The sequence below is a fragment of the Ictalurus furcatus genome, chromosome 10 (genome assembly GCF_023375685.1).
Source record: "Ictalurus furcatus strain D&B chromosome 10, Billie_1.0, whole genome shotgun sequence".
NCBI classification, from domain to species: domain Eukaryota; kingdom Metazoa; phylum Chordata; class Actinopteri; order Siluriformes; family Ictaluridae; genus Ictalurus; species Ictalurus furcatus.
In genome coordinates this window covers 27,850,256-27,873,507 of record NC_071264.1, presented here as the reverse complement: position 1 = coordinate 27,873,507, position 23,252 = coordinate 27,850,256, and the positions used below count along the sequence as shown (strand labels likewise).

Sequence of the window (23,252 nt, the reverse complement as noted above, 5' to 3'; positions counted from 1 at the left end):
CATCAGATCCAATCCCAATACCATCAGATCCAATACTGCCCAATGCAATCCTATCCAATCCCAACACCATCAGATCCAATCCCAATACCATCAGATCCAATACTGCCCAATGCAATCCTATCCAATCCCAACACCATCAGAGCCAATCCCAATACCATCAGATCCAATCCTGCCCAATGCAATCCTATCCAATCCCAACACCATCAGATCCAATCCCAATACCATCAGATCCAATACTGCCCAATGCAATCCTATCCAATCCCAACACCATCAGAGCCAATCCCAATACCATCAGATCCAATCCTGCCCAATGCAATCCTATCCAATCCCAGCACCATCAGATCCAATCACAATACCATCAGATCCAATTCTGCCCAATGCAATCCTATCCAATCCTAATACCGTCAGATCCAATCCTGCCCAATGCAATCCTATCCAATCCCAACACCGTCAGATCCAATCCTGCCCAATGCAATTCTATCCAATCCCAACACCATCAGATCCAATCCCAATACCATCAGATCCAATCCTGCCCAATGCAATCCTATCCAATCCCAGCACCATCAGATCCAATCCCAATACCATCAGATCCAATTCTGCCCAATGCAATCCTATCCAATCCTAATACCGTCAGATCAAATCCTGCCCAATGCAATCCTATCCAATCCCAACACCATCAGATCCAATCCTGCCCAATCCCAATACCATCAGATCCAATCCTGCCCAATGCAATCTTATCCAATCCCAATACCGTCAGATCCAATCCTGCCCAATGCAATCCTATCCAATCCCAAAACCGTCAGATCCAATCCTGCCCAACGCAATCCTATCCAATCCCAAAACCGTCAGATCCAATCCTGCCCAACGCAATCCTATCCAATCCCAAAACCGTCAGATCAAATCCTGCCCAACGCAAACCTATCCAATCCCAAAACCGTCAGATCCAATCCTGCCCTATCCAATCCCAGCACCATCAGATCCAATCCCAATACCGTCAGATCCAATCCTGCCCAATGCAATCCTATCCAATCCCAATACAGTCAGATCCAATCCTGCCCAATGCAATCCTATCCAATCCCAACACCGTCAGATCCAATCCTGCCCAATGCAATCTTATCCGATCCCAATACTGTTAGATCCAATCCTGCCCAATGCAATCTTATCCGATCCCAATACCGTCAGATCCAATCCTGCCCAATGCAATCTTATCCGATCCCAATACCGTCAGATCCAATCCTGCCCAATGCAATCCTATCCAATCCCAAAACCGTCAGATCCAATCCTGCCCAATGCAATCCTATCCAATCCCAAAACCGTCAGATCCAATCCTGCCCAACACAATCCTATCCAATCCCAAAACCGTCAGATCAAATCCTGCCCAACGCAAACCTATCCAATCCCAAAACTGTCAGATCCAATCCTGCCCAATGCAATCCAATCCCATCCCAGTGCCATCCCTCCATCTTCAGTAAGCACTTCATCTTGGTCAGAATCTCAGTGGGTCCGGAGCCTATCAGGAACTCAGGAACCCTGAGTGCAGGAATACACCCAAGATGGAAGGCCAGTTCATGGCAGTGCACCGTACATACACATTCACACCTAGGGGCAAATTTGAGCCATCGATTCAAAGTCATAGTATGTTTTTGGGAGATGGGATGAAAACAGGCAACTCCGAGGTAACACATACAGACACAGGGAGAACATCTGAAACTCAAACGCGAAATGTAGGCAAATGTATATTCGGTCAAACTCACACAGCAACAGCTATTCTACACTCAAACCATCACCCATTACTACCTTTGCTTCTCCAAGGTTCCCCAGTCTGAAGTGCAGAGCCCCCAGATTGTTAAGGATCTCAGGGGGGACGTCAGCTTGTACCTTCTCCTGGAGAATACGTGTGGCTGTGCCGTATGCCGACAGAGCACCCTATATAAGGAGAAAGTGATTAGAATTTTTTTTTTTTTTAATATTAAAAGCATCAATCCATGTACAGTCCTATAGAAGCATCTCCATCATACCTGGATGTCTGTCTGCTCCAGAATCTGAGCAAGTTCGATCCAGGCTTCTACATCGTCAGGATACTGCTCAGTAACTTTCTTTAGATGGCCCTAGAACGCCAAGACAAAAAAAGATCAACATCTAATTGCTCATTTATTGTAAACTAACTTACAATCCACGTCACTCGTAGAAACTGAGGGTTACTTTAGCGATGTCTCTTTTTTCCTGGTCGTCTGACGTTGCGTAAAGCGAACCGAGAATTTTCATGGTTTCGTAGTTGTTCGGGTACGCCTTCAAGACCTTCTCGAAGCACTGCGCGGCGTTTTCTTTGTCTCGTCGATACACGTACATCTGTCCCAGGCCGAAGAACGGCAGCACAAAGGTGGCCGAGGCGAACTGTGTAGCCTGGTAGTAATACTGAAAAGCCTGGTCGTAGTCCTCCTACACCAAAAAAGAAAGACTTTTAATGCTTCGACAGGTTTAACCCACATCTCACAGGCCTCGGAGAGCAAGAACCCGGTTCTCACCTGAACGTGGAAGGAACGAGCCAGTTGATAGCAGCTCTCCGCCTGCATGGCCTCTACCTCCGTGTTGTGGAACGCATGAAGGGCCAAATGCTGGACTTTACTGTAATCCTAATTTTTTTTTTTTTTAAATAAAAACAAAAAGGCAAGACATCTGAAATGCGCAAGCTCCATTTACGTAAACTAAAAACATTACTCGCGCGGTGTTCGCGTAATAATCTCGTTACCTTTTTGAAAAAGAAGTGGTTGGCCAGGTGGTTGAGCACCATGGGGTTGCTCGGGTCGATGGTGTAGGCTCTGGAGAGAAGCTGCACGCCGTTCTTGATGGAGTCAGCCTCTTTGTTGTTGAGCTCGAGGACGGCGAGACCGACCAGGGCTCCCACGCACTTCGGGTTGAGCTCGAGGGCGCGGCTGAAGGCTAGACGAGCTTTCTCCAGCTTGTTCAGCTTCACAAAGCAGTGACCCATCCCAAGCCTCACTTCAGCTGCAAAAAATAATAATAATCATAACAACAACTTCACGATATCACCGGCAAGCATCGATAATCGGTTCTACGATACAGGAAGGTGATATTCGACAGTCACGTTTATCGTTCCGGTGTAACGGCTGTAGTTTTACACTCACGTTATATATTTTATGCAGTATATTTTAAGTAAAGTAAAGAAAAGATGTCTTGTGTTCTGTGGTCTTGTGCTGCTACGTTACACGATACAGGTGCATCTAAAGAAAATTCGAATATCGTGGAAAAGTTCATTTGGACCATTTTTGTGGTCCTGAAGAAACGATCTTCCAGTTTCCTTCCGATGTCTACAAGCTATATAGAGGAATGACGATTTAAAAACCCCACTCGACTTGAACTGTTCATTTCTCAGCACCAAAGAAAGCGCCGACGTTCCCGTCGTGTCCATCCAACACGATCGCATCTATTTAATCCCGTACGGCTTGGAGCTGAAAGAAATCCTCACCTGGACACCCGGGGTTTGTGCGCAGAGCTTTTTTATAGTAAGCCAAAGATCCTCTGTAGTCCTTTTTGTTGAAGGAGATACAAGCCTTACCTGTGAGGGAGGAACAAGATAATAGTTACAAACGGACTCATCGCGTATTACCGTGTGCATTTTTGAAGATAATATAGATTCTCAAAGCGAGGTCCGTGAAGCAATTCTTCTCCCGGTTCCCACCCACCACCCGATCAGCTCCCCGTCATCGCACGACGGCTACCGACCAGGCAATGTGACGACCGACGCTGCGTTCGTGAGCAAGTAGGAAAGATCCGTTTCAACAGCACTCCAAGTTGGATGTTCCGAGTAACCCTCCTATTATGCTACGAGTCAATTTGACCCGTTTCCACATTTGAGACGTCTGAAATACTGGTTAATCTCTCCTTTTCTCTTTGACATGTTTTGACTTTCCTCATTTCGGGTCATTGAACTTTCATGCAAATATTCCTTCTTATAAAGGTTTACTGTTTTAAGCTGTTTCTTTGTGTGTGTTTATACTGTGGAAGTCATTTTGACCCATAACATAATGGATGTAACTTTTTTCCCCCCAACATATTAGGAGGGTGAAGCCAGCCAACTGCGTCTTGTCGAACCGCTGCTCGTGCTGCGTCACGGGGACGAACGCATCGTGTGTGATTTTTGAATAGTTGTATTATTTTACAAAGAGGGTGCATGAAATATTTTTTCCAGTTTTTAAAAAAATAAATAAATACATTTAGTTTGCGAACCCCTGCGCTCTAGACCGTGTGAGTGGCGTCCTGCAGGAGTTACCCACCCAGCAGCGCGGGGATGTTGTTAGTGGACTGGTTCAGGACGAAATGAAACTGGGCGTCTGCCTGATCCATCTTGTCCCCTTCCAGCAGGCAAAAACAGGCTCGTCCCAACAAGTGGTTCTGTTACGTTAAAAAAAACAAAAAAAAACAACAACAAGCGAAACGGTGTGTCATCATCTGCAGGACAAACAACTGTCCCGTGTGCAATTCTGCGTTCGCTCTTACCTGGTCGTACATGATGATCTTATCCGCCATCGTGTACAGGAGCGTCGACTGATTGATGAGGTCCTTTTTTGCATCCTTGTTCTTCTCTTTGCGTGCCTGCTGGACGTAATACGCAGCGAGAGTGTCCAGACACGTCATCTGGTCCTTCTCGTGGTCTCTGTAGTCGAGGTTTCCGTCGATACGCGCTGCCTCCAGCAGCTTCACGAAGTCCTCCGTCTTCCCCTGCTTGTAGTACTCCAGCTACACAGAGAGGCAGGAGAGTCTACGAAATGTCTTTATGACCTCATGAGACGACATTTCTACGTAATTACCTTATCGTACAGTATTCGGACGCGACCTTCTTCGCTTTTACCGACCTGGATATCGCCCGTTGTGTTTACACTCGTGTTCGTTTACGTAAGAACGAACGTCACCGGCATTTTAGCCGTTCAAGCCGTTTCCGTCTGATCTAGGGCTGTCGGATTAAAATTCCGTATATTCGTCGAATTTAAGATTAAAACGCACATTTTTGCGTTCGGGTTTAAGATGTACAGCAGCACTGGCACCGATTTGAATTAAAAAACATAACGTTGGGAAAAAAACGACACGTGAGATCTTAACAAGACACTAACGATGTTTTTTGAAGAAGAAACATCTAGAAAGAACAGTTGTAGCGTTTCGGATAATCCAGTGGTAGTCAGTAATGTGGGGGATCGAGTCGTGTGAGCCGTGTGAGCTGAAGCTGAACAGTGAATGAACAGCGGTAAACTGAAGCGCTTCACTAACGGGTTAACGAACTCACCCGAACGCATCCGATACACACACGAGATTAATCAGACTTTTACACACAACTAGAGCTGCAACAACTAATTGATAATAATCAATTATGAAAATCGTTGTCAACGAATCTCTATCAATTATTTGGTCTGCGCGTGGCACGGGGGAGATTCACTGATTGAAGTACTACACCCTTACATATGAAGTACCATACACTTACACTATGCACTGTGTACTCTACCATCTAGTGTGTGTGGCTTTTAGAACGGTAATATCGTCTCAAATATAACACTAGCGGGGTTTTTTTAATAACCGGAAGTATAAGCCGCTTCCTAGTCGACGGCGCATGACGTCATACGCACGCTAGCATTAGCAGACACCCAGAGTCTCCGATAATGACTTTCTTCAGTGTTACCTTTTATTCCCGACATGACCTCAATCACCAACAGAGGAAGGTCAAGTGTCAAGTCAAGTGACTGAGGAAGAAAGTGTGTAACCTCCAAGTCCTCCACACACACTCTCACTCGCACACTCTCACTTTCTCTTTCACACAAAAATGAAATGAAATGAAATACGTACAGCAAGCGCGATCCATATGTGCAGCTGTGTGTGCTCCTGCTTCAGGATACTGATCACTTCATCTCCTTCAGGAAGCTGATCAAAGTCCAGCTCAATCACCTGAAGGACAAAAACGGGGATGAAAGTCCAATCAGCCGTCAGTCATGTCGTGTTTCAGGTAGCACCGGAAAGCACCATAACACTACAGCGGATTTATTTCTATTAAAAATACAACTGGATAAAAGCGTCCTCGCTTTCCCTAAAGATGGACAACGGACCCCTTTAAGTGTAAAAGAAATTCCAAGAACCCCATCAGCAGAGATTTATTTTATGCTCCAACTACTCAAATATTCGGCTCATTATTCAAACATGTATAAGGACAACAATATGAAACCGAAGCTCATAATACGTTTCCATTTTATTTACCTGTTTTAAATATTTAACGAGGGAAAACAAAGCAACGACACAACTGATAATACCCATAAAACTCATAAAAGTCTATCACAATGTTAATATTTTTGCTTAATTAATATTATTATAATCACTTCACTCCTAGCAGACACCTTCATTACTGCGGCACGGGTTTACTTCAAACATTTCTGACAATAACAATACTTAAATTTATTCAAATATCAGGTACGTTAAACAATTCATATTCCTGAAGTTTAATTATTATTATTATTATTATTATTATTACTAATGTTACTAATGGAAATAAAACAGAGCAGATTTTAAACATTTTAAGTCACATTTGTCCTTTTTTTTTCGTTTCTTTTATTAAAAGAGTGTCCGGATGATATTATTTTACAATTATTTAAGAAATTAATAATAAGACACATTAGAGAACACTCATTATATAACTGAGGATGTAACTGCATACAAATGCATATTGAAATAATAATTAAAGTGACTTTGATTGTGATATTATAAATATTAAGGACCTACTGAATTACTTTAAGTAACCAAATATTACTTGATCCTGCTATTAAAGTGTAAAAACCTTTCAGACGAATCAGTTATACCATAATAATCCTTGCGTTAGAATGAAAATAGAAATATACTGATATGACACTAGCAGTTAGCATGTTAGCATGGGTGGTCTGCTAGGCAACAAAGCTCCTTTTGCGACACATAAAATTGTGAGAAATGTGACATTTTTAGTGAGTATAAAAGTCTTCGCACCTCGTCTGTGTCCCGCAAGGGGATTTCAATGGATCCCCGAGACATGGTGACGGTTTAAATCTTCAATTTTTCCGTCAGATTAGCAGTTCGGCTAACTCGCTAATGTTCTCGTCGCTACGGATTGAAGATGGTTTTCATGTGAACAACAAAGTCTTTTACTTCCGGTGTCACGACTTCCGCGCGCTAAACGCAGCAAAGCAAAGGTCCTGAAAAAAAAAAAACACATATATACACACACACAAACACACACACACACTCGAACGGAAGCACAAATCTCAAAACAGTCCTTTAGTGCTCTGAATAGTTAATATAGTATTATAATATTATTATAATATTATAGTATAGTTAAAATTAGTATTTTAATTAATATTTTTGTAAAGGTTGTGTAATTTTAGGTGTTTACTGTTTAAAAGAAGGATAGTCATTTGGTTTTTTTTGTGTTGATTTTTTCCCCTGAGATATGATGACAGGTGGCAAAAGATAGATTTTCCCTGTGTCCATGTTGGTTTTTTGTGGTTTCCTCCCAAAAACATATCAGTAGGTGGATTGGTAACAACATCAGACTCCCTCAGTTGATGGAGTCCCATCTAGTGATGTGTCGTTCATGAACGATTCGTTCATTTTATTTTATTTATTTATTTATTCATTTTCATATGATACCTTTACATGTGATTCATATTCATGTGATTCATTTTCATTTAATTCATTTTCATGTGATTCATATTCGTGTGATTCATATTCATGTGATTCATTAACATGTGATACATTTTCAAGTAATTCATTTTCATGTGATTCATTTACATGTGATTCATTTACTAATATGCTTCTCTTTAAATCCAGTTTTAGACTGTGATATTACAAAGGTCTTTCCAGATTATTACTTGCCACACTGTAGGAGACAACCCCAGTAAAATTGCCTGAATTCTATAATATAATTTGTTCACCATGTTAGGTTTAAATCCTCTAAAAACAGATTCGCAATTGAATAACATTACTCTGTTCCAATTCACAGCCTTCAAAGCATTGGCATGTTTTGTCAACGATTCATTCATTTTGAACGAATCTTTAATATGACTCGGGAACAACGAGTTGTCTCATAGAGTGATTTCTTCATTTTTGACCGCGCATGTGTTGCAACATCCGCATAGGTTCTGGACAGGAAACAGAAATGATTAGTTCAGCTCTCGAGTCTTCGGTTCGAGTCGTTCGTTCTTCCGGTGGCCGCCGTATAAGCAGTGTACCATGCAGTACCGGAAACAAAAATGATTAGTTCAGCTCTCGAGTCTTTGGGTTCGAGTCATTCGTTCATTACGTCACAGCCCCACTGCATTCAGCCTATGGGGCGGTCACGGGATGAACGAATGACTCCAACGAGAGGTGAGGTGAACTATCAGACATAACATAGCCTGAAGACCCAGCTAAGCAATTAATGAATCATTTGTGCTTCTCATAATTTGGCCTTGGCTGCATTAGCCTGTAGTTTATTTTTTATTCCAAATGTGATCAACGTTTGCTTAAGTAAGTAGTAGATGTGTTGGGGAATTTAACGTGTAACATTTTAATTATATTCTGCTGAAATGAACGAAATGATTCGAAAAAAGATTCGTTCATTTTGCTGAACAAGATTCAAAGATCCGAGTCAGTAAAATGATCCGAACTTCCCATCACTAGTCCCATCTAGCTATGGCTTCGCCCTCTGTATCCAAAGCCACCTAGTGACTTTATTGTATGGCCCTCTTATTTACTGCCCCGGTGTTCCCAAACGTCATCAAAGCTTTCCCCATTCGCACACTACAAACAAAATAGGAAATGATCAGCCTACGGTGCATGTCTTTGGACTGCGCGAGGAAACCAGAGTACCCAGAGGAAACCCCCCCCCCCCCCGATGAGCACATGCAAGCTCTACACACACAGAGTGGAGGCAGGAATTGAACCCCCACCCCTGGAAGTACAAGGCAAACGTGTTAACCTCTTCAACCACCCTTCAGCCCAACCTTAATAGGTTCATTCTAATACTACTGATTAGATTGATACGTTAGATATTAGCTTCACATCCATCACTCATCTCACGTGTCTCCTCGTCATCAATATTCTTTGGAGTTGATTTCTGCCTTTGAGCCCTGAGTGGGAGCCTGATTACTGCCCAGCATCCTCCAAGCGGAATCATTTGATATGGAAAACCAAGGTTGTGTTCGTTACAATGGTCCATTATGACATTGCGTACTGTTATGAGTCTGCAGGCAGGGGGAATAAGTGGATCGGTGGGGGGGGTGAAGGTGGTGGTGGTGGTGGTGGTGGTGGTGTTGGAGGGGGGTGGTCATGTCAGCTGGACTTGATGTGTGTGCCGAGATGAGGACAAGCAAAGCGTCTCTCCAGATCAGCTTTCTGTTTTTAATAGCACAGACAGGATGCTGCTCACACTCTGCCTTCACGATCAGTCAAGACGGGATATGTATATATTTGATATATCATTCTTTGGTGAGCGGACAGAGTGCACTGAAGATGCTGAAATGGAAGGTTTCATGTGGATAGTGGTGGTCAACTAAAAGCTATGTGAGTATAGACTTTATTCCCCCTTGGCATCAAAGTGTTATATATTCCTGCAGGGAATCTCAGTGGCATGTCTGTATACACACTTCCATGGAGCTCCATGGCTTTTGGATTTTATAGAGGTGTTTTGGACTAAAACAGAAGTGTAGAAGAAGACTGCAGGGCCACGGTGATGTAAACTTTATCCACCTTGCTCATTGAACACACCTGATTCGACTCATCGGTTAATTACCAAGCCCTTCCTGAGATAAATTTGGGGTTTAGTTAAGAGAGAAAACACAAACTTGGTCAGAATTGATACCGTGGGGGTTCTTTTCATTTGTGTACGACTCTTACGTGTCAGCTCCTCTTTAGAGATCTGCAGAGGATGACTCTCCTGAGATAAATCATACTGAAGTTGTGGCTTTGCCTTGGGTGTTCTTAAAGCCTCGTTTCCATTTCAGTGAGGCTTGAGAGTGTGAAAAAGATCACTAGTGGCATTTAATCGATCCCTTTTTGTTTGAGATAAAATGCAATCTCGTTTCCATCTCATGGCGACTTGTCAAAGTGGATTGATTTATTATGGTGTTAAAACATTTGTTGATGACTTCTTCAGTGATCATGGCTTCAGGGAACGTGAACACAGGCTGGAGTATTCCTGAGATTTCGGCCTGTCGGCAAACTGGAAATGGTGAGTCCAGCTCTCCTTCTCAGCAGGATAGTGTGCGGGATGGTGAACGTTACGGATACAGCGTTTCCAGTTTGTCTGGAATTTCCTCGGCTGAATTTTCCCAACTGCGCTCTGATGATGAAAGTAGGTTTGTTTTTTTTAAATTGACACCATTCACATTTATTCATTTCATTCAGACTAAAGGACTAAAGCGCCGCTGCATCGCTCTCTTATTTTCACCGCTCTCTGTTTTAGACTTCAGACTCGGCGACAGGTATTTATGCGACCACCATGACATGAATGGCTTTTCGGAAGAAGAGCTTCTGAACATTACGTTTGAGGCGTGCGACGCTGCAGGACGAGGTAGACTTTTTTTTTTTTAGATCTCTCTTGAAATTGACAAGACGTTTTTAGAGACGGACCTCTGAGAATTTCTCTCTCGCCAACAGGAGAAGTTCTGGCCTCCACTGTGGTGCAGTTTCTACAGGCCATGACGGGCCACAGCGGTGGACAGGACAAGCTGATCATCCTGAAGCACATGTTGGACCCAGAGGACCGAGATCCACCCATCGACAGAGACACGTTTCACACAACCATGAGGAATTGGATCGCTCAGTGCAGCCAGGACGGGTGAGAGATACACATGGGGGGGAAATACAGGTGTTTCTACATGACGAATGTCTCCGTTTGATAATCCACCCCCCCCTTTAAAATCATATAGTTTGTAGAATAACAAATGGTTAAATTTCAGACCGTTCTGTGATTTTGTTTTCTGATGCTGGAACTTGTAGTGTTTGAGAAGAGCGTTCTCATTGACTTTTGTAGATTATTTGACGACAGCTACCAGGCATCAGGATCAGACTCTTGCAAAGCAACTGGGAACGGTGAGTCTTGTGATCCGAGACAGTCAAGATGTTTCTGAATTATTGGCATCCTTCTACACCCTTGGCACCTGGGTTTAATTCCCACCTCCACCCTGTGTGCATGGAGTTTGCATGTTCTCCTCATGCTTTGGGGGTACCACAGTTTCCTCCCCAAGTCCAAAGACATGCGTTATAGGCTGATTACCATCTCTGAATTGTCTGTGGTGTGCGAGTACGTGTGCGATTGTGCCCTGTGATAGATTGGTACCCCGTCCAGTGTGTCCCCCGTCTTGTTCCAAGTCCCCTGGGATAGGCTCCAGGCTCCCCACGACCTTGTGTGGGAAAAGCGGTACAGAAAATGAATGGATGGATGGATCACTATGGTGAAAGATGAAAAGATTTCAACACAAAAGACAGATGGTCAGGACATACATAAGTCAGGTATTGGATATGGAAAATGCATAAACGGTTAAAAATCCAATTAAGTGCACTGAGGGTCATAGTGGAAAAGTATCAAAAGCCTGAAAAAATAGCCAGAAGTAGGATGCATGAACATGTTCACCCCAGATACTCTATAAAAAAAAATAGGAAATGTAGTAAAAGGGACAAAACCCCCAAAGATCAGTTTCAGAATAGCAGTTTAGTTGAATGAGACCGTCTCTGTAACTCCATCCTGAGAGCAACCTGGGGGGAGGGAAATGAACATCACCAAACCTCATTGGATCTACACTTGTGCTGTGATCAGATGAGAACAAAATCGCAAAAGGGACAAAAACCTCTTGAGACAAAAAAAGCTGACTGTATAGAAAAAAAGAGCCCCAATGCCCCTAATAGATGGTGGCAAATCATTATTCATGATATGTTGGGGTTGTTTTGTATCTGGTGGGTGCTACGTACATCTGGTACTACCAAAATATTTTGCTTTATAACTTGGTTGCCTCTGCCAGGAGGTCCAGACTGAGCCATAGATGGATCATTCAACAAGATTATGAGCCAAGCATCCCCTTTTTCTTTTTTTTTTCTTCTTTTTTTAAAAGCAAAGGCTGTCTTAGGTTCTGGATTACAACCCTAGTGAAAACCTGTGGTCTGAATGTAAAAAAAAAAAAAAGACATGCACCCGAAAAAAAAAAAAAAAGGGAGCTTGACATGTTCTGCAACAAGATTCTCTGTAAGTGTCTCCAACCTTGTTGGACATCACAGGAAGAGGTTCAGTTTTCTTTCTCTCTCTTGGGAGATTTTACAAAGTATTTGTTCTAAGGGTGCCAATCATTTTTTAAACTATTAAACCAAGCTGAAAACAATAAAATGCATGTTAAAAAAATGTCTCTCATGGCATGTGATGTAAAGTTTTGCTCATTTTCACAAAGGGTGCCAATAATTCTGCAAATGACTGTAACCTTATTAGAAAATGCACTGGGTTTTCTATTGTGTGTTAATGCTGTTGTATTCGTAGGAGCGGAATTTTCTCCTTCGTCGGCTGAAACTACGTTCACAGACCCAAGCGAATATCATTGGTTAGTAATGAACAATGCGGTCATACTTTTTAAAATTTTTTTATTTTATTTATTACATTTTTTATCCATTTATGGTTACTTTTAACGTTGTCGTACCTCCGGCGAACAAGTTCGTTCTGGTTATCACTTCCGTCATGGATGGCAGCTATAAATAAATGAGACTTTCCCGTGAAAGAAAATGTCAGGGAATGAAAAGGGGATTACTGTAACCAAGCTCTGACACTGGAGACTCCTTCCATAAATGTTAAATAAACATCTCCTTACAGAAAACTTCAACAACCGTGCTTTTCATTTTGATCCACAAGACCCTGTGGATGAGCTGTTACTACAGAAACGAAAACGTATTGGAACAAGCACGTTAGAAATAAACCTGTGTTTTGCAGCTGCACTACTTCTGACCAATCAGAATCGAGAATTCGACGGCGCTGTGGCGTTAATCTTTATATGCCGTGTTTTTAATCACGATTAGGATTATATCAGTATTCTGGCTGATGTGTATTTAAAAAAATAATAATAATAATGTTATGTCTCCAGTGACGCGGGTGATTTGTTGGGCCTGGTGGCGGAACTGAAGCACGCTCAGCGCAGACTGAGGGGACAGAACAGCAGCCTTCTGAGGAGCGTATCTCAGTGCGAGGAAACCAACCTCCAGCTGATGATGGATGTTTCAGAGCTTCGCAGCAAACTAGCGAGGTGCTAGATCGTTTTCAGTGTTTTTTTTTTTCTCACCCTTATAAATGTAACAAACATCTGTGTGTGTGTGTGTGTGTGTGTGTGTGTGTGTGTGTGTGTGTTTAACCTCCTAAGTGCCCAGCTGTATGCGGGAAGAGCTCGGTCGTTGGCTGAGGAGCTGGATGAAGCCCGGCGAGCACTGAGAGAAAGCCAAGAGAAAACCAGCCGAGCTCAGGCTAACTGCCGTTCGCTGGTCTGTTTCACTCCCCAGTCCAACAAACCATTTAAAATGTGTAGAACAAGAATAATGTGTTTAAAGATTTAATGACCAATGGGATCTCTAACTCTGTAGATATAAACACAATACAGTGGTGCTTGAAAGTTTGCGAACTCTCTCTCTCTCTCTCTCTCTCTCTCTCTCTATATATATATATATATATGTATGTATATGTATATGTATATGTATATATGTATGTGTGTGTATATATATATATATATATATATGTATGTATGTGTGTGTGTGTGTGTGTGTGTGTGTGTGTGTGTATATATGTACATATATGTGACCTAAAACATCAACAGATTTTCACCCAAGTCCTCAAAGTAGACAAAGAGAATCCGATTAAATAAACGAAAGCAGGGGTTCACATACTTTTGCCGCTCACAGATGTGTAATATTGGATGATTTTCCTCAATAAATAAATGACCAAGTATAATATTTTTGTCTCATTTGTTTAACTCGGTTCCACTTTTCTACAATTAATACTTGTGTGAAAATCTGATGATGGTTTTTAGGTCATATTTCTGCAGAAATCTAGAAAATATCGCTAACTGCTAGAGTGCAATTTCAATACCGGTTTCTCTATTTGCATCATCGTTTTTAAGCATCCAAACCTCTCCAAATATATAATTTTACCACAACAATGACGATCTGTCCATCGTTGACGTTAGTTTAGTTAGCAAGATATCTTTAGTACGTCATTTTTGCAACTAAACGATCCTAGGAATATTGTCCCCCTCAAAAAGTGACCGAATGTATTCGTTGTGTCGGTTAGACTTATTCAACATTCTGAAATCAGTCAACAATAGGGGGGGGGTAAAAAAAAATAAATAAAAAATAAAAAATTTCCCCAGTGTTAGGAAAGCCATTTTGAAATTGTAGCTTGCCACGCTACACGTTAAGCTAAGCAACAGCCAAGCTACGCTTTTGATAAAGTAGTTAACTACACTACAAGCCGCTAAGAAAAACTAGCTAACTACTTCACCGAAGCTACGCTACTACTTGGTGAAAACAGTAGCTAGGTCCCGGGAAAAGCTACATTATTTTGAAAACAGTAAAACAAATGTACTTAAGCTAGTCACGTTGCTACTTATAGCTAGCTTCCTAACACTGAAGTTGTCTTGTTATTATGTGGAAAATGGCATCATTTTGTAAGATAGGGAGTAGAAATGTTGTTATTTTAAGGAATTACCCAGAATTTAAAATGGAATCGGGCAAAATCATGCAATATACTTGAATACAATCTTGTCTGGTTTTGTTTTAATGCACAGTTCAGTGCGCACCCTGCTGGGGGGGGAAAGAACTACAGAAACCCTCATGGAATTTGTACTGGTTATAATGGGAATTGTATTGATTTTAATGGAAACTCTAATGGACCCTGTGGGTCTCTACTGGTCATTTTTGTTGTCTTCTGTTGGTGGCATGTTATGACTAGTGGATACCATTACCAAGGACCAGTAATGGTTTTAATGGTTCGCTGATGGTTTGTAATAGTATTTGTATTGGAAACCATTAGAAATTCTGTGACTGTTTCTATTGGATTTCCCCCCCCCCCCACCATTTTCACATCTCTAAAGTTTCTAAATGTGTTTGAATGTGAAGTCTGAGATGCGTGTGTTTGGGCTTGTTGCGCTGTAATGGTCTTTCCTCTTTCAGATGAAGGAGATCGAACACCTGAAGGCTCATATCAAAGTCATCGAAGAGATGGTACGTCGTCTTTTTATTTATTTATTTAATCAGTAAATAGTTTAAAGATGGAATTGTGTGGAACTTTCCTGTGTGTTTTTGATTTACCTGCAGAACGAAAAACTGCTGCAGGAGAGAAACGGTGCAGAAGATCGGCTAAACAAACTGAAACGAGCGAACGCCGACGTCAGGGTGAGAACCCGTCCAGAGACCGAGCTGTTCGGTTCTCGAATCTGATTGGTCCGAAGGTGTCGATTTAATTTTCTAGAACGGCGGCTCTGACCGTAACGCAGCTGCGAATCACAGGTTTATATTAATGCGCTCGTTCTAATACGTTATCGTTTCTATAACGACGGTTCGTTTCTGATGTATTGTGGACGTGCTACATAATCTAACGCTAATAACGGGCATGTTTGTGCTTAACGAAGAAAGACGTGTGTAAATGTTGAAAGTTGCAGCTTTCTGTAAGGTCTTGTTTGTTGATTTTAACGTTTCTGGAAGGAGTCTCCAGTGTCGGCTCGTTGTAGTAGTCGGAGTTAAAGCTGTAAAGTTTTCCGATAAAGGAAATGCTTGTGCTTTGTGGCTTCTCTGTAACAAACTGCCTTGTCTTAAGTTCAAGAAAAAGCAAGGAACCGTTTACAGCTGCTACACTATGTTGCAAGTGATACCAGGAACTAACTTGTTTTCTGGACATTCCACAACATTAAATGTAACTATAAATGGATAAAAAGTACGTCGTCATGTTCTTTTTAATTAATCAATTGGCAATGAATCTCATCACCCTTACTCTGTTGGTGATTTTCCTATAGCAGCAGATCTGCAAGTGCTTTTAATTCTGTACTTAATGTTTCTGTCATTATTTAATGGTACTTTTTACTGTTTGTAGGAGGAACTGGAGGAACTGCAGGTGTTACTGGCAGTGAAAGAAAGGGAAATCACTAAGGTGAGCAGATACAAGGTCTTAATTGTGCTGTGTGCAAAAGCATTGTTTCTGGTTAATAAGTTAACATGAATAGGTCGCAGTATTCACCAGTCTGTCTGTCGCACACATTTTTTCATCCCCGTTTTCTGCTTAATTTGGTGACCTATCGCATGTTTCCTCCATGAATCCAGCTAACGAACTGCTGTTCATGCTGTGTAATGTACTTGGAGGAAAGTGCGATCTGTCCTCTTCCTCAGGTCACTTCATGAGCTAGCAAGCTACGTTTGCGGATTTCATTTTTTACGGAGAAATTGGAATATCGCATAAAATATTTGTGAATACAGCACCGGTTCCATCCCATGCGTTCAAGAGAACATAATCCTTAATTCTGGGGGAAAACCGGTGCTTCTCGCTCTCCGCCATTTTTTACTTTTCCGAGCCGATTATCCAATCGCGTGATTTGAGGCAAAGTCACGACCTTTTTTAATTCTGGAAACGTGGTTTCATCGTAGTTTACGCGCGTCTTATAAAATGAGAAATTATCCTCCTCAGTTGAGCACATGTGTTTTTTTTATGCGCGTTTTGGGGATTTTATTCGCATCCATATGTGGATGGACCATAGCTATAAACGTCTATGATTGGCTAGAGTTGCTGTGATCAGAGAGAGAGAGAGAGAGAGAGAGAGAGAGAGAGAGAGAGAGAGAGAGCGACACACACGTGCGTGTGCGCGCACACACACACACAGAGAGAGCGAGAGAGAGACACACACACACAGAGATACACACACACACAGAGAGAGAGAGAGACACACACAGAAAGAAGGAGAGACACACACACACACAGAGAGAGAGAGAGAGAGAGAGAGACACACACACACACAGAGAGAGGGAGAGACACAAAAACAGACAGATGGAGAGAGACACACACAGAGAGAGACCGAGAGGGAGAGGCGCACACACGCGCACACACACACACACACAGACAGGGAGACAGAGAGAGAGACACAGAAAGAAGGAGAGACACACACACAGACACAGAAAGAGGGAGAGATACGCACACAGAGAGAGAGAGATACACACACAGAAAGAGGGAGAGACACAAAAACAGACAGAGGGAGAGAGAGACACACACAGAGAGAGACAGAGAGGGAGAGGCGCACACACACACACACACACACACACACACACACACACACAGGGAGACAGAGAGAGAGACACAGAAAGAAGGAGAGACACACACAGACACAGAAAGACGGAGAGATACACACACAGAGAGAGAGAGATACACACACACAGAGGGAGACAGAGAGGGAGAGGCACACACACACACACACACAGACTGAGTGAGAGAGAGAGAGAGAGAGCGAGAGAGAGAGAGGGAGAGAGACACAGAAAGAGGGAGAGACACAAAAACAGACAGAGGGAGAGAGACACACACAGAGATAGGGACAGACACACACACAGACAGATCGAAAGGGAGAGAGACACAGAGAGACACACTCCCATCTAGAGAGCACAGCCAGTTTCTAGTCAAGTGTGTGTTTATTGTCACTCCGCTATATACCTTGTATACATGGGAACGAAATGTCGTTTCTCCAGGATCACGGTGCGACACGTAACGGTACACAAGACTACACAAAGTGCAAATACACAAGTGTGAGATGAGTGCAGGACAATAAATACACGAAACCATATACACAGAACAATAAATACACCGAATGATGGACGTAAACTGTTATGTAGCGTAGCAGCAATTTTCCTCACGACTCCCAGACACGGACGGATGTAGCGATGTTGGGATTCGAACTTGCGATCTCTCGTGCTGATGAATGCTTTTCTATTGCGTCACTATTCATCATATTTTCATGCCTTTATATATTTACTGCTTCATTATTCCACGTTGCACTGGATGTCGCTGCCAATACCGTTTGCTTTTCTGTTTCACCCCTGCCTTAATCCTTAAACCAACTTCTCCTACACCCTTTCCCTCTGCGGTGCCACTTGTACACTTACAACACATAATGGGTTTCCTAAACGGGTGCTTAAATCGTTATTCAAGACAGGCAGCGTGTCTGTGACGAACGTGTTTCCAGTGCACTCGCTACTCTAAAATCATTCCACTGTCATTTTTGTTTTTTCTTTCTAAACTAACCAGATTTTTCCTGTATGAACGCTCCGGCGAACAATTTACAAATCAGTTTATTTACAAAACCCCGAGCCGTTATTTGGTTACACGTGTTAGTGTTCTACATCCTGTTCATTAACCACTTGTGTGTTTTGATGGCATTTTCAGAAAAACGTCACACTACAGAAATTGAAGGAGACTTTTCTGGACTACGACAGAATCGTCGACGTACCGAGTTCACGTTATTCAGTTCAAAATATATTTGAAAAAATTATTTGGTCAAATAAACTATTTATTTATTTATTTATTTATTTATTTATTGGTCTTTCAGGGTCTGCAGTGCGATCTGGTGAGATTACAGGAGCACTCGCAGCAAGCACTTTCACGGTAAATCCCAGCAACTTGCCTACTTTAACGGGTGATTCCACGACCGCGGTGCCATTTGTGTCCCACTGATATTACATTTATATAAATGTGTACGTGTGTGTGTGTAAAGTAAAAGTTTTAAATATGGGTGAAGTAAAACTTTTTAGAAAACAGCGTTTTTTGGGGGGTTTTTTTGCACCTGTTCCAGCTCGCTATAACTCTATCTTAAAATTAAAGCTAATCATTAAAATGATGTCCATTTAAAAATAAATAAATAAATAAATAATTTCCTTCACCTAACCCTGTTACCTGAGCACATTCGACCCCTATGAAATATTTGGAATATTCCCAAATATAAGTAAGTCACATGTGCAACAGGAAGTCGGACGATCAGAATATCCTGAAGATCGTGGGAAGAAGAAAATGAAATTCTTTCGTTCTTTTTCTCTCTCTTTTTTTTTTTTTTTTTTTTTTTTACCCTGTGGTTTTTCTATGATATTGACTTTTTTTTTTGAAAGTATAACTGTGTTGCACAAATTATAGATTGAAAGTAAACTATTAATTTTCAAAAATTCAAATATAGAGAATTTTAAATGAATAGTTAGAATGTACTTAAGGTCGTAGTTAACCAAGTTTTGTGCGTTTTGCTAATTCCCTAACCCAACCCGGTTGTTCATTTAAGTGCAGCCTGTCAGCAAAGAAACTGTGGAGAATGTAGGCTGTGATACGGGATAACACTTTAAAAATAAATGAATAAATAAATTATTTTTCAATGTTGAAAAATTCTTTATGTCTCAATAGCGCCCTAATTATGGAATCACCCATTTGATTGAAAATCACGGGATTCTACATGATTATACTTAATGCCACCCTTAAGCACAGTTAACGCTCGGTGTACCCGTTCTGCTGCTTTACGGCAGGTTTGATATATGTTCTGCAAGTCCGAAAAGTGCCGCTGTCCCAAACCATTACTCCCTACACCGTGAGATCCAGGAGGCTGAGCCGGTAAACTCTGATCCACACATCCAACCTTTACTGTTCATGCTGTACACTTTTTTTCTTTGTCATGACTGGTGCCAGCTCCTGGTTTGAAGTGATGTTTATTCTTTTTGGTATTAGAGGGCACGTGTCGAGGAAAACAGCAGCTCGGTGTCTGAGCTTCAGCCTCCTTCATCTCCAAAGAGAGATCTGTACAATTTCATCCACAAGATCAAGTCTGCAGAGCTGCGGGTGAGAAACTACGGCTTAATAAATAAGTAAATAAATAAATAAATACTGTATGCGTCTTAATAAGAATGAAATTGCAAACGTATTCGCTAGTCCACCTGGTAACTGAAAGTTCCAGTGTGCTGTCCAGTGCCATGTTTTTGTTGCCTGGAAACATGACTGACTCAGGCCAGGGTTTCTCCAGCATGGGGTTCCTGAACCTCTAGTGGCTTGTCGTGGTATTGCAGGTTTTTTTTGATTTGTTTTGTTTTTTTTTCCAAGCGAAACTGTGTTAAGAAAAATGTGAATAGGTAATATATTTCACTTCTATTTTCAATTAGCGTATTAGCATGCTTACAATGGCAAGAGGGAATAATTTAAGTTGTAGGGGTTAGCTGGACTGGCACCCTGTCCAGGGTGTACCCCGCCCTGTGCCCGATGTTCCCTGGGATAGGCTCCAGGTTCCCCACACGACCCTGAAGGAGTAAGCGGTAGAAGATGGATGGATGGGTTTAGCTGGAAAAAATGCTGAGAACCTGGACTAGGCTTAAAAAATAAAAATAAAATGGTGAAAGTATGGTGAGCGAGCTAGCTAGCTATGAAGTGTACTAAATGAATACAAACGAGTTAAATGTGCGTTGTGCTGCAGGAGAGTTCTGACAGCTTTATGGTTTACTTTGCGCTTAATTTTTGCTCAGTTTCATCAGTTTTCACAAACCCGTCTGCTTCTGTCGGTCATCCGTACATGCTAATTAATCTGACTACTAAAAGCTAATGTGCGTAGTGCAGTAGGTGGTGGGATTCAGAACAGGTAGAGTGTGTTGTAGTATCAGCATCGAGGTGCGTTTTGTTTAAGCATAAACCCCCCCCTTTGGTTGTTAATGCGCCCCTGGAGCAGAGAGGGTTAAGGGCCTTGCTCAAGGGCCCAACAGTGGCAGCTTGGCAGTGCTGGCGCTTGAACCCCCGACCTTCCGATCAGTAACCCAGAGCCTTAACTGCCAAGCCATCACTGCCCCAACCATTGTTGAACGATAGAAGAAGAAAACGCTTCTATAACCACTAGCCTACTGAGAAAACTATGAATAATAATAATAATAATTTTAAAAAAAATAAAAAAACAATAGCCCTGACTACATAATCTTGTTCTCAAGATCACATCAGATGTGAACTGGAACTTAAACACCACATTATGTTTGTTTTGTTTTTTATTGCTTTCCAGGACGCATATACAGCTGAATCATTACAGAAAGTGTTCCTACAGGACCAGCAAGAGCAGGCGAGCTCCAAAAAACAGCTGTTGACCATGTAAGCAGTGTTTATTTCAGCCTCTTATTTGAATTATTTAGCACGAGATAAACTTTTAACCCAAGCTGTCTACAGTTTTCTTTTTGAAAGCTACAATATATTCTAGACAATGTCAGCTGTATATAGCACGATAATGAAAACGGACACACGGGGAAACCCTTTCACATGCTCAGGGATCGTACTGATGGCGGGTTTTGTGAATGATTATATGAAGAGGAGGTCATGTGACTGCTTGGAAATGAAAACAAAAAGATGCTCGAATGCAAATGTAACTAATGGGTCAAAATGATTTGAATATAATCTCTGAAATGTAAAAGAAACACAAGAGAGAAACTAAGCCAAGAAGCTAGTTGGATTGCTGAAATTGTTTTTGAATAGAAATATTTTTAGGCTCGGTTCACTTTTTGTATGTGTGTGTGCTGTAGTCTGAGAGAGCTGGACAGACCTCTGCCCCCGTGGGACCAGCAGCCAGAGCGCAGGCACGTCGAAACACACCGGCAGCCACAGGAAGTCTGCAAAGCTCCGCCCATCACCTGGTGGAGAGCTCTGAGGGTAGAGGACGAGAGGAACTGGAACACCCGAGACGTCCAGGACACCACCAGGGACATGCAGGAGAGGATCAGTGCTCTGGAGATCCAGCTGAAAGACGCACAGATGGAGGTGACTGAGAGGAAATGCACGGCGTTAGTTTAGTACTTCATAGCAATAGCGTGCGTGCGTGCGTGTGTGTGTGTGTGTGTGTGTGTGTGAACATGTCCTGAATTTGGTGTATTCACAGCTCTTCTGTGTTTAAAATATCATTTACCACTAAAATACAAGTGACGAAATATTTCTATACCATTAAAACCATCTAGATTCAAAATAAATTCTGTAATTTATTAAACAATAAAAAAAAACACCTTTACTCTCATTAAGAACCACCAGGATTTATGAATATGCAAATTAGAATTTCCCCCATGTCCTCTTGCCATCTCTAACAGCCTAAGGTCACTAACATTAGCTAACTTGGCTAGCTAGTTAGCTAACCCCTAATAAAGTAGTACAAAACTGTTTTTATTTCCCTCATCTATGTATGTATGTATGTATTTATTTATTTATTTAAATAAAACTATAATGTTGCCATAACAAACACCATATATCCATCAAACATTAGCTATGCTATCTAGCTAGCTAGTTTAGTGTGCAGGTTCTGCAAATAAAATGAGTTTCTATGTGTAATAATTTGCATATTGGATGTAATTGGTCCAAATCCCTGGAGCTTTTTTGGTAGCCCCGCCTACAAATGGATTTTTATACAGAAGAGCTGGGAAGGTCTGTTTTTTCCCCCAAATAAGATGTGCTTTTAGCGCTGTTGATACAAATATGACCCCAAATTCTACATTTTATTCGAATCAGCGGTCACTGAAAAGATGTTGATCATTTAAACTTCACGTTTTCTTTTTTTCCAGTTGAGAGTAACTTTAAGGGGGCTACCATATATAAATTAGTATGGTGGTGTGGATTATATGATATTGAAATGAGTTAAATAAGACCAAAATGATTCCTAGTTTTTCTTTAACAAAAAAAAAAAAACGTGTATTTTTAGTCACTATTTTTAGTCACTTCCTGTTAAGTTTATAAAACCACCTGGAGGGAAAAGTTCCCAAAACCCTTTCTGACAATGGTCGCGTTAGGTCCAAAAGAGCAGAGTTGGGAGAAGCCCAGAGTTGGGAGAAGCCCGTGTCCGGGCGGAGAGGTCCGACGTGGCCATACAGACGGAGCAGGTTGAAGATGAGCGCAAACGCGTCGCTGCAGAGAAAGTTCTGGAGTCTCTCAGAAAGGTGGAGGTGGTGGTGACGACGAGGGCGCTGCAGGCTGCTGAGATGATGACTGATAGCGAGAGGAGGATGAAGGAGAGAATGGAGGCCGTCAGCCGAAAGGTGGAGGAAGCGCTGAGCAGAACAGCAGACACGGAGAACCAGCTGAGAGGACTGGAGGCTCGGGTTTCCTCCTGCACAAAGGTATGTCCTCTGGTGCAACGTTCTTTCTCTAGGATTTAGGACGTGGAACAGGAATCTTGTGAACTTTTATTTACAATGAAATCACTCTCTTATTACTTTAA

The 23,252-nt window shown here is 41.9% G+C and overlaps 3 protein-coding genes across 3 annotated transcripts in view; 2 read left to right on the top strand and 1 right to left on the bottom strand.

Annotated features, from left to right (window-relative positions):
- The window catches only part of ctr9 (CTR9 homolog, Paf1/RNA polymerase II complex component), a 15,087-nt gene extending 7,867 nt beyond the window's left edge, over window positions 1-7,220 (bottom strand). Inside the window, exons 1-10 of the mRNA XM_053634410.1 lie at window positions 7,015-7,220; window positions 5,854-5,952; window positions 4,519-4,758; window positions 4,296-4,413; window positions 3,488-3,577; window positions 2,750-3,006; window positions 2,526-2,633; window positions 2,203-2,439; window positions 2,019-2,108; window positions 1,798-1,926 (exon numbers count right to left, since the gene is read on the bottom strand). Of these exons, the coding sequence (XP_053490385.1) occupies window positions 1,798-1,926; window positions 2,019-2,108; window positions 2,203-2,439; window positions 2,526-2,633; window positions 2,750-3,006; window positions 3,488-3,577; window positions 4,296-4,413; window positions 4,519-4,758; window positions 5,854-5,952; window positions 7,015-7,059 (1,413 nt within the window). The 5' untranslated portion in view covers window positions 7,060-7,220. The remainder of the gene's footprint in view (window positions 1-1,797; window positions 1,927-2,018; window positions 2,109-2,202; window positions 2,440-2,525; window positions 2,634-2,749; window positions 3,007-3,487; window positions 3,578-4,295; window positions 4,414-4,518; window positions 4,759-5,853; window positions 5,953-7,014) is intronic.
- A 2,952-nt stretch (window positions 7,221-10,172) lies between these two features.
- On the top strand, window positions 10,173-11,430 carry LOC128614171 (inositol 1,4,5-triphosphate receptor associated 2-like). The gene is made up of 2 exons (XM_053635498.1): window positions 10,173-10,843; window positions 11,039-11,430. The coding sequence occupies exons 1-2, from the start codon at window positions 10,704-10,706 to the stop codon at window positions 11,133-11,135; spliced, it is 237 nt and encodes a 78-aa protein (XP_053491473.1). The 5' UTR covers window positions 10,173-10,703; the 3' UTR covers window positions 11,136-11,430.
- An 11,558-nt stretch (window positions 11,431-22,988) lies between these two features.
- The window catches only part of mrvi1 (murine retrovirus integration site 1 homolog), a 37,847-nt gene continuing 37,583 nt past the window's right edge, over window positions 22,989-23,252 (top strand). Inside the window, exon 1 of the mRNA XM_053634010.1 lies at window positions 22,989-23,151. Coding sequence (XP_053489985.1) covers window positions 23,014-23,151 — 138 coding nt within the window. The 5' untranslated portion in view covers window positions 22,989-23,013. The remainder of the gene's footprint in view (window positions 23,152-23,252) is intronic.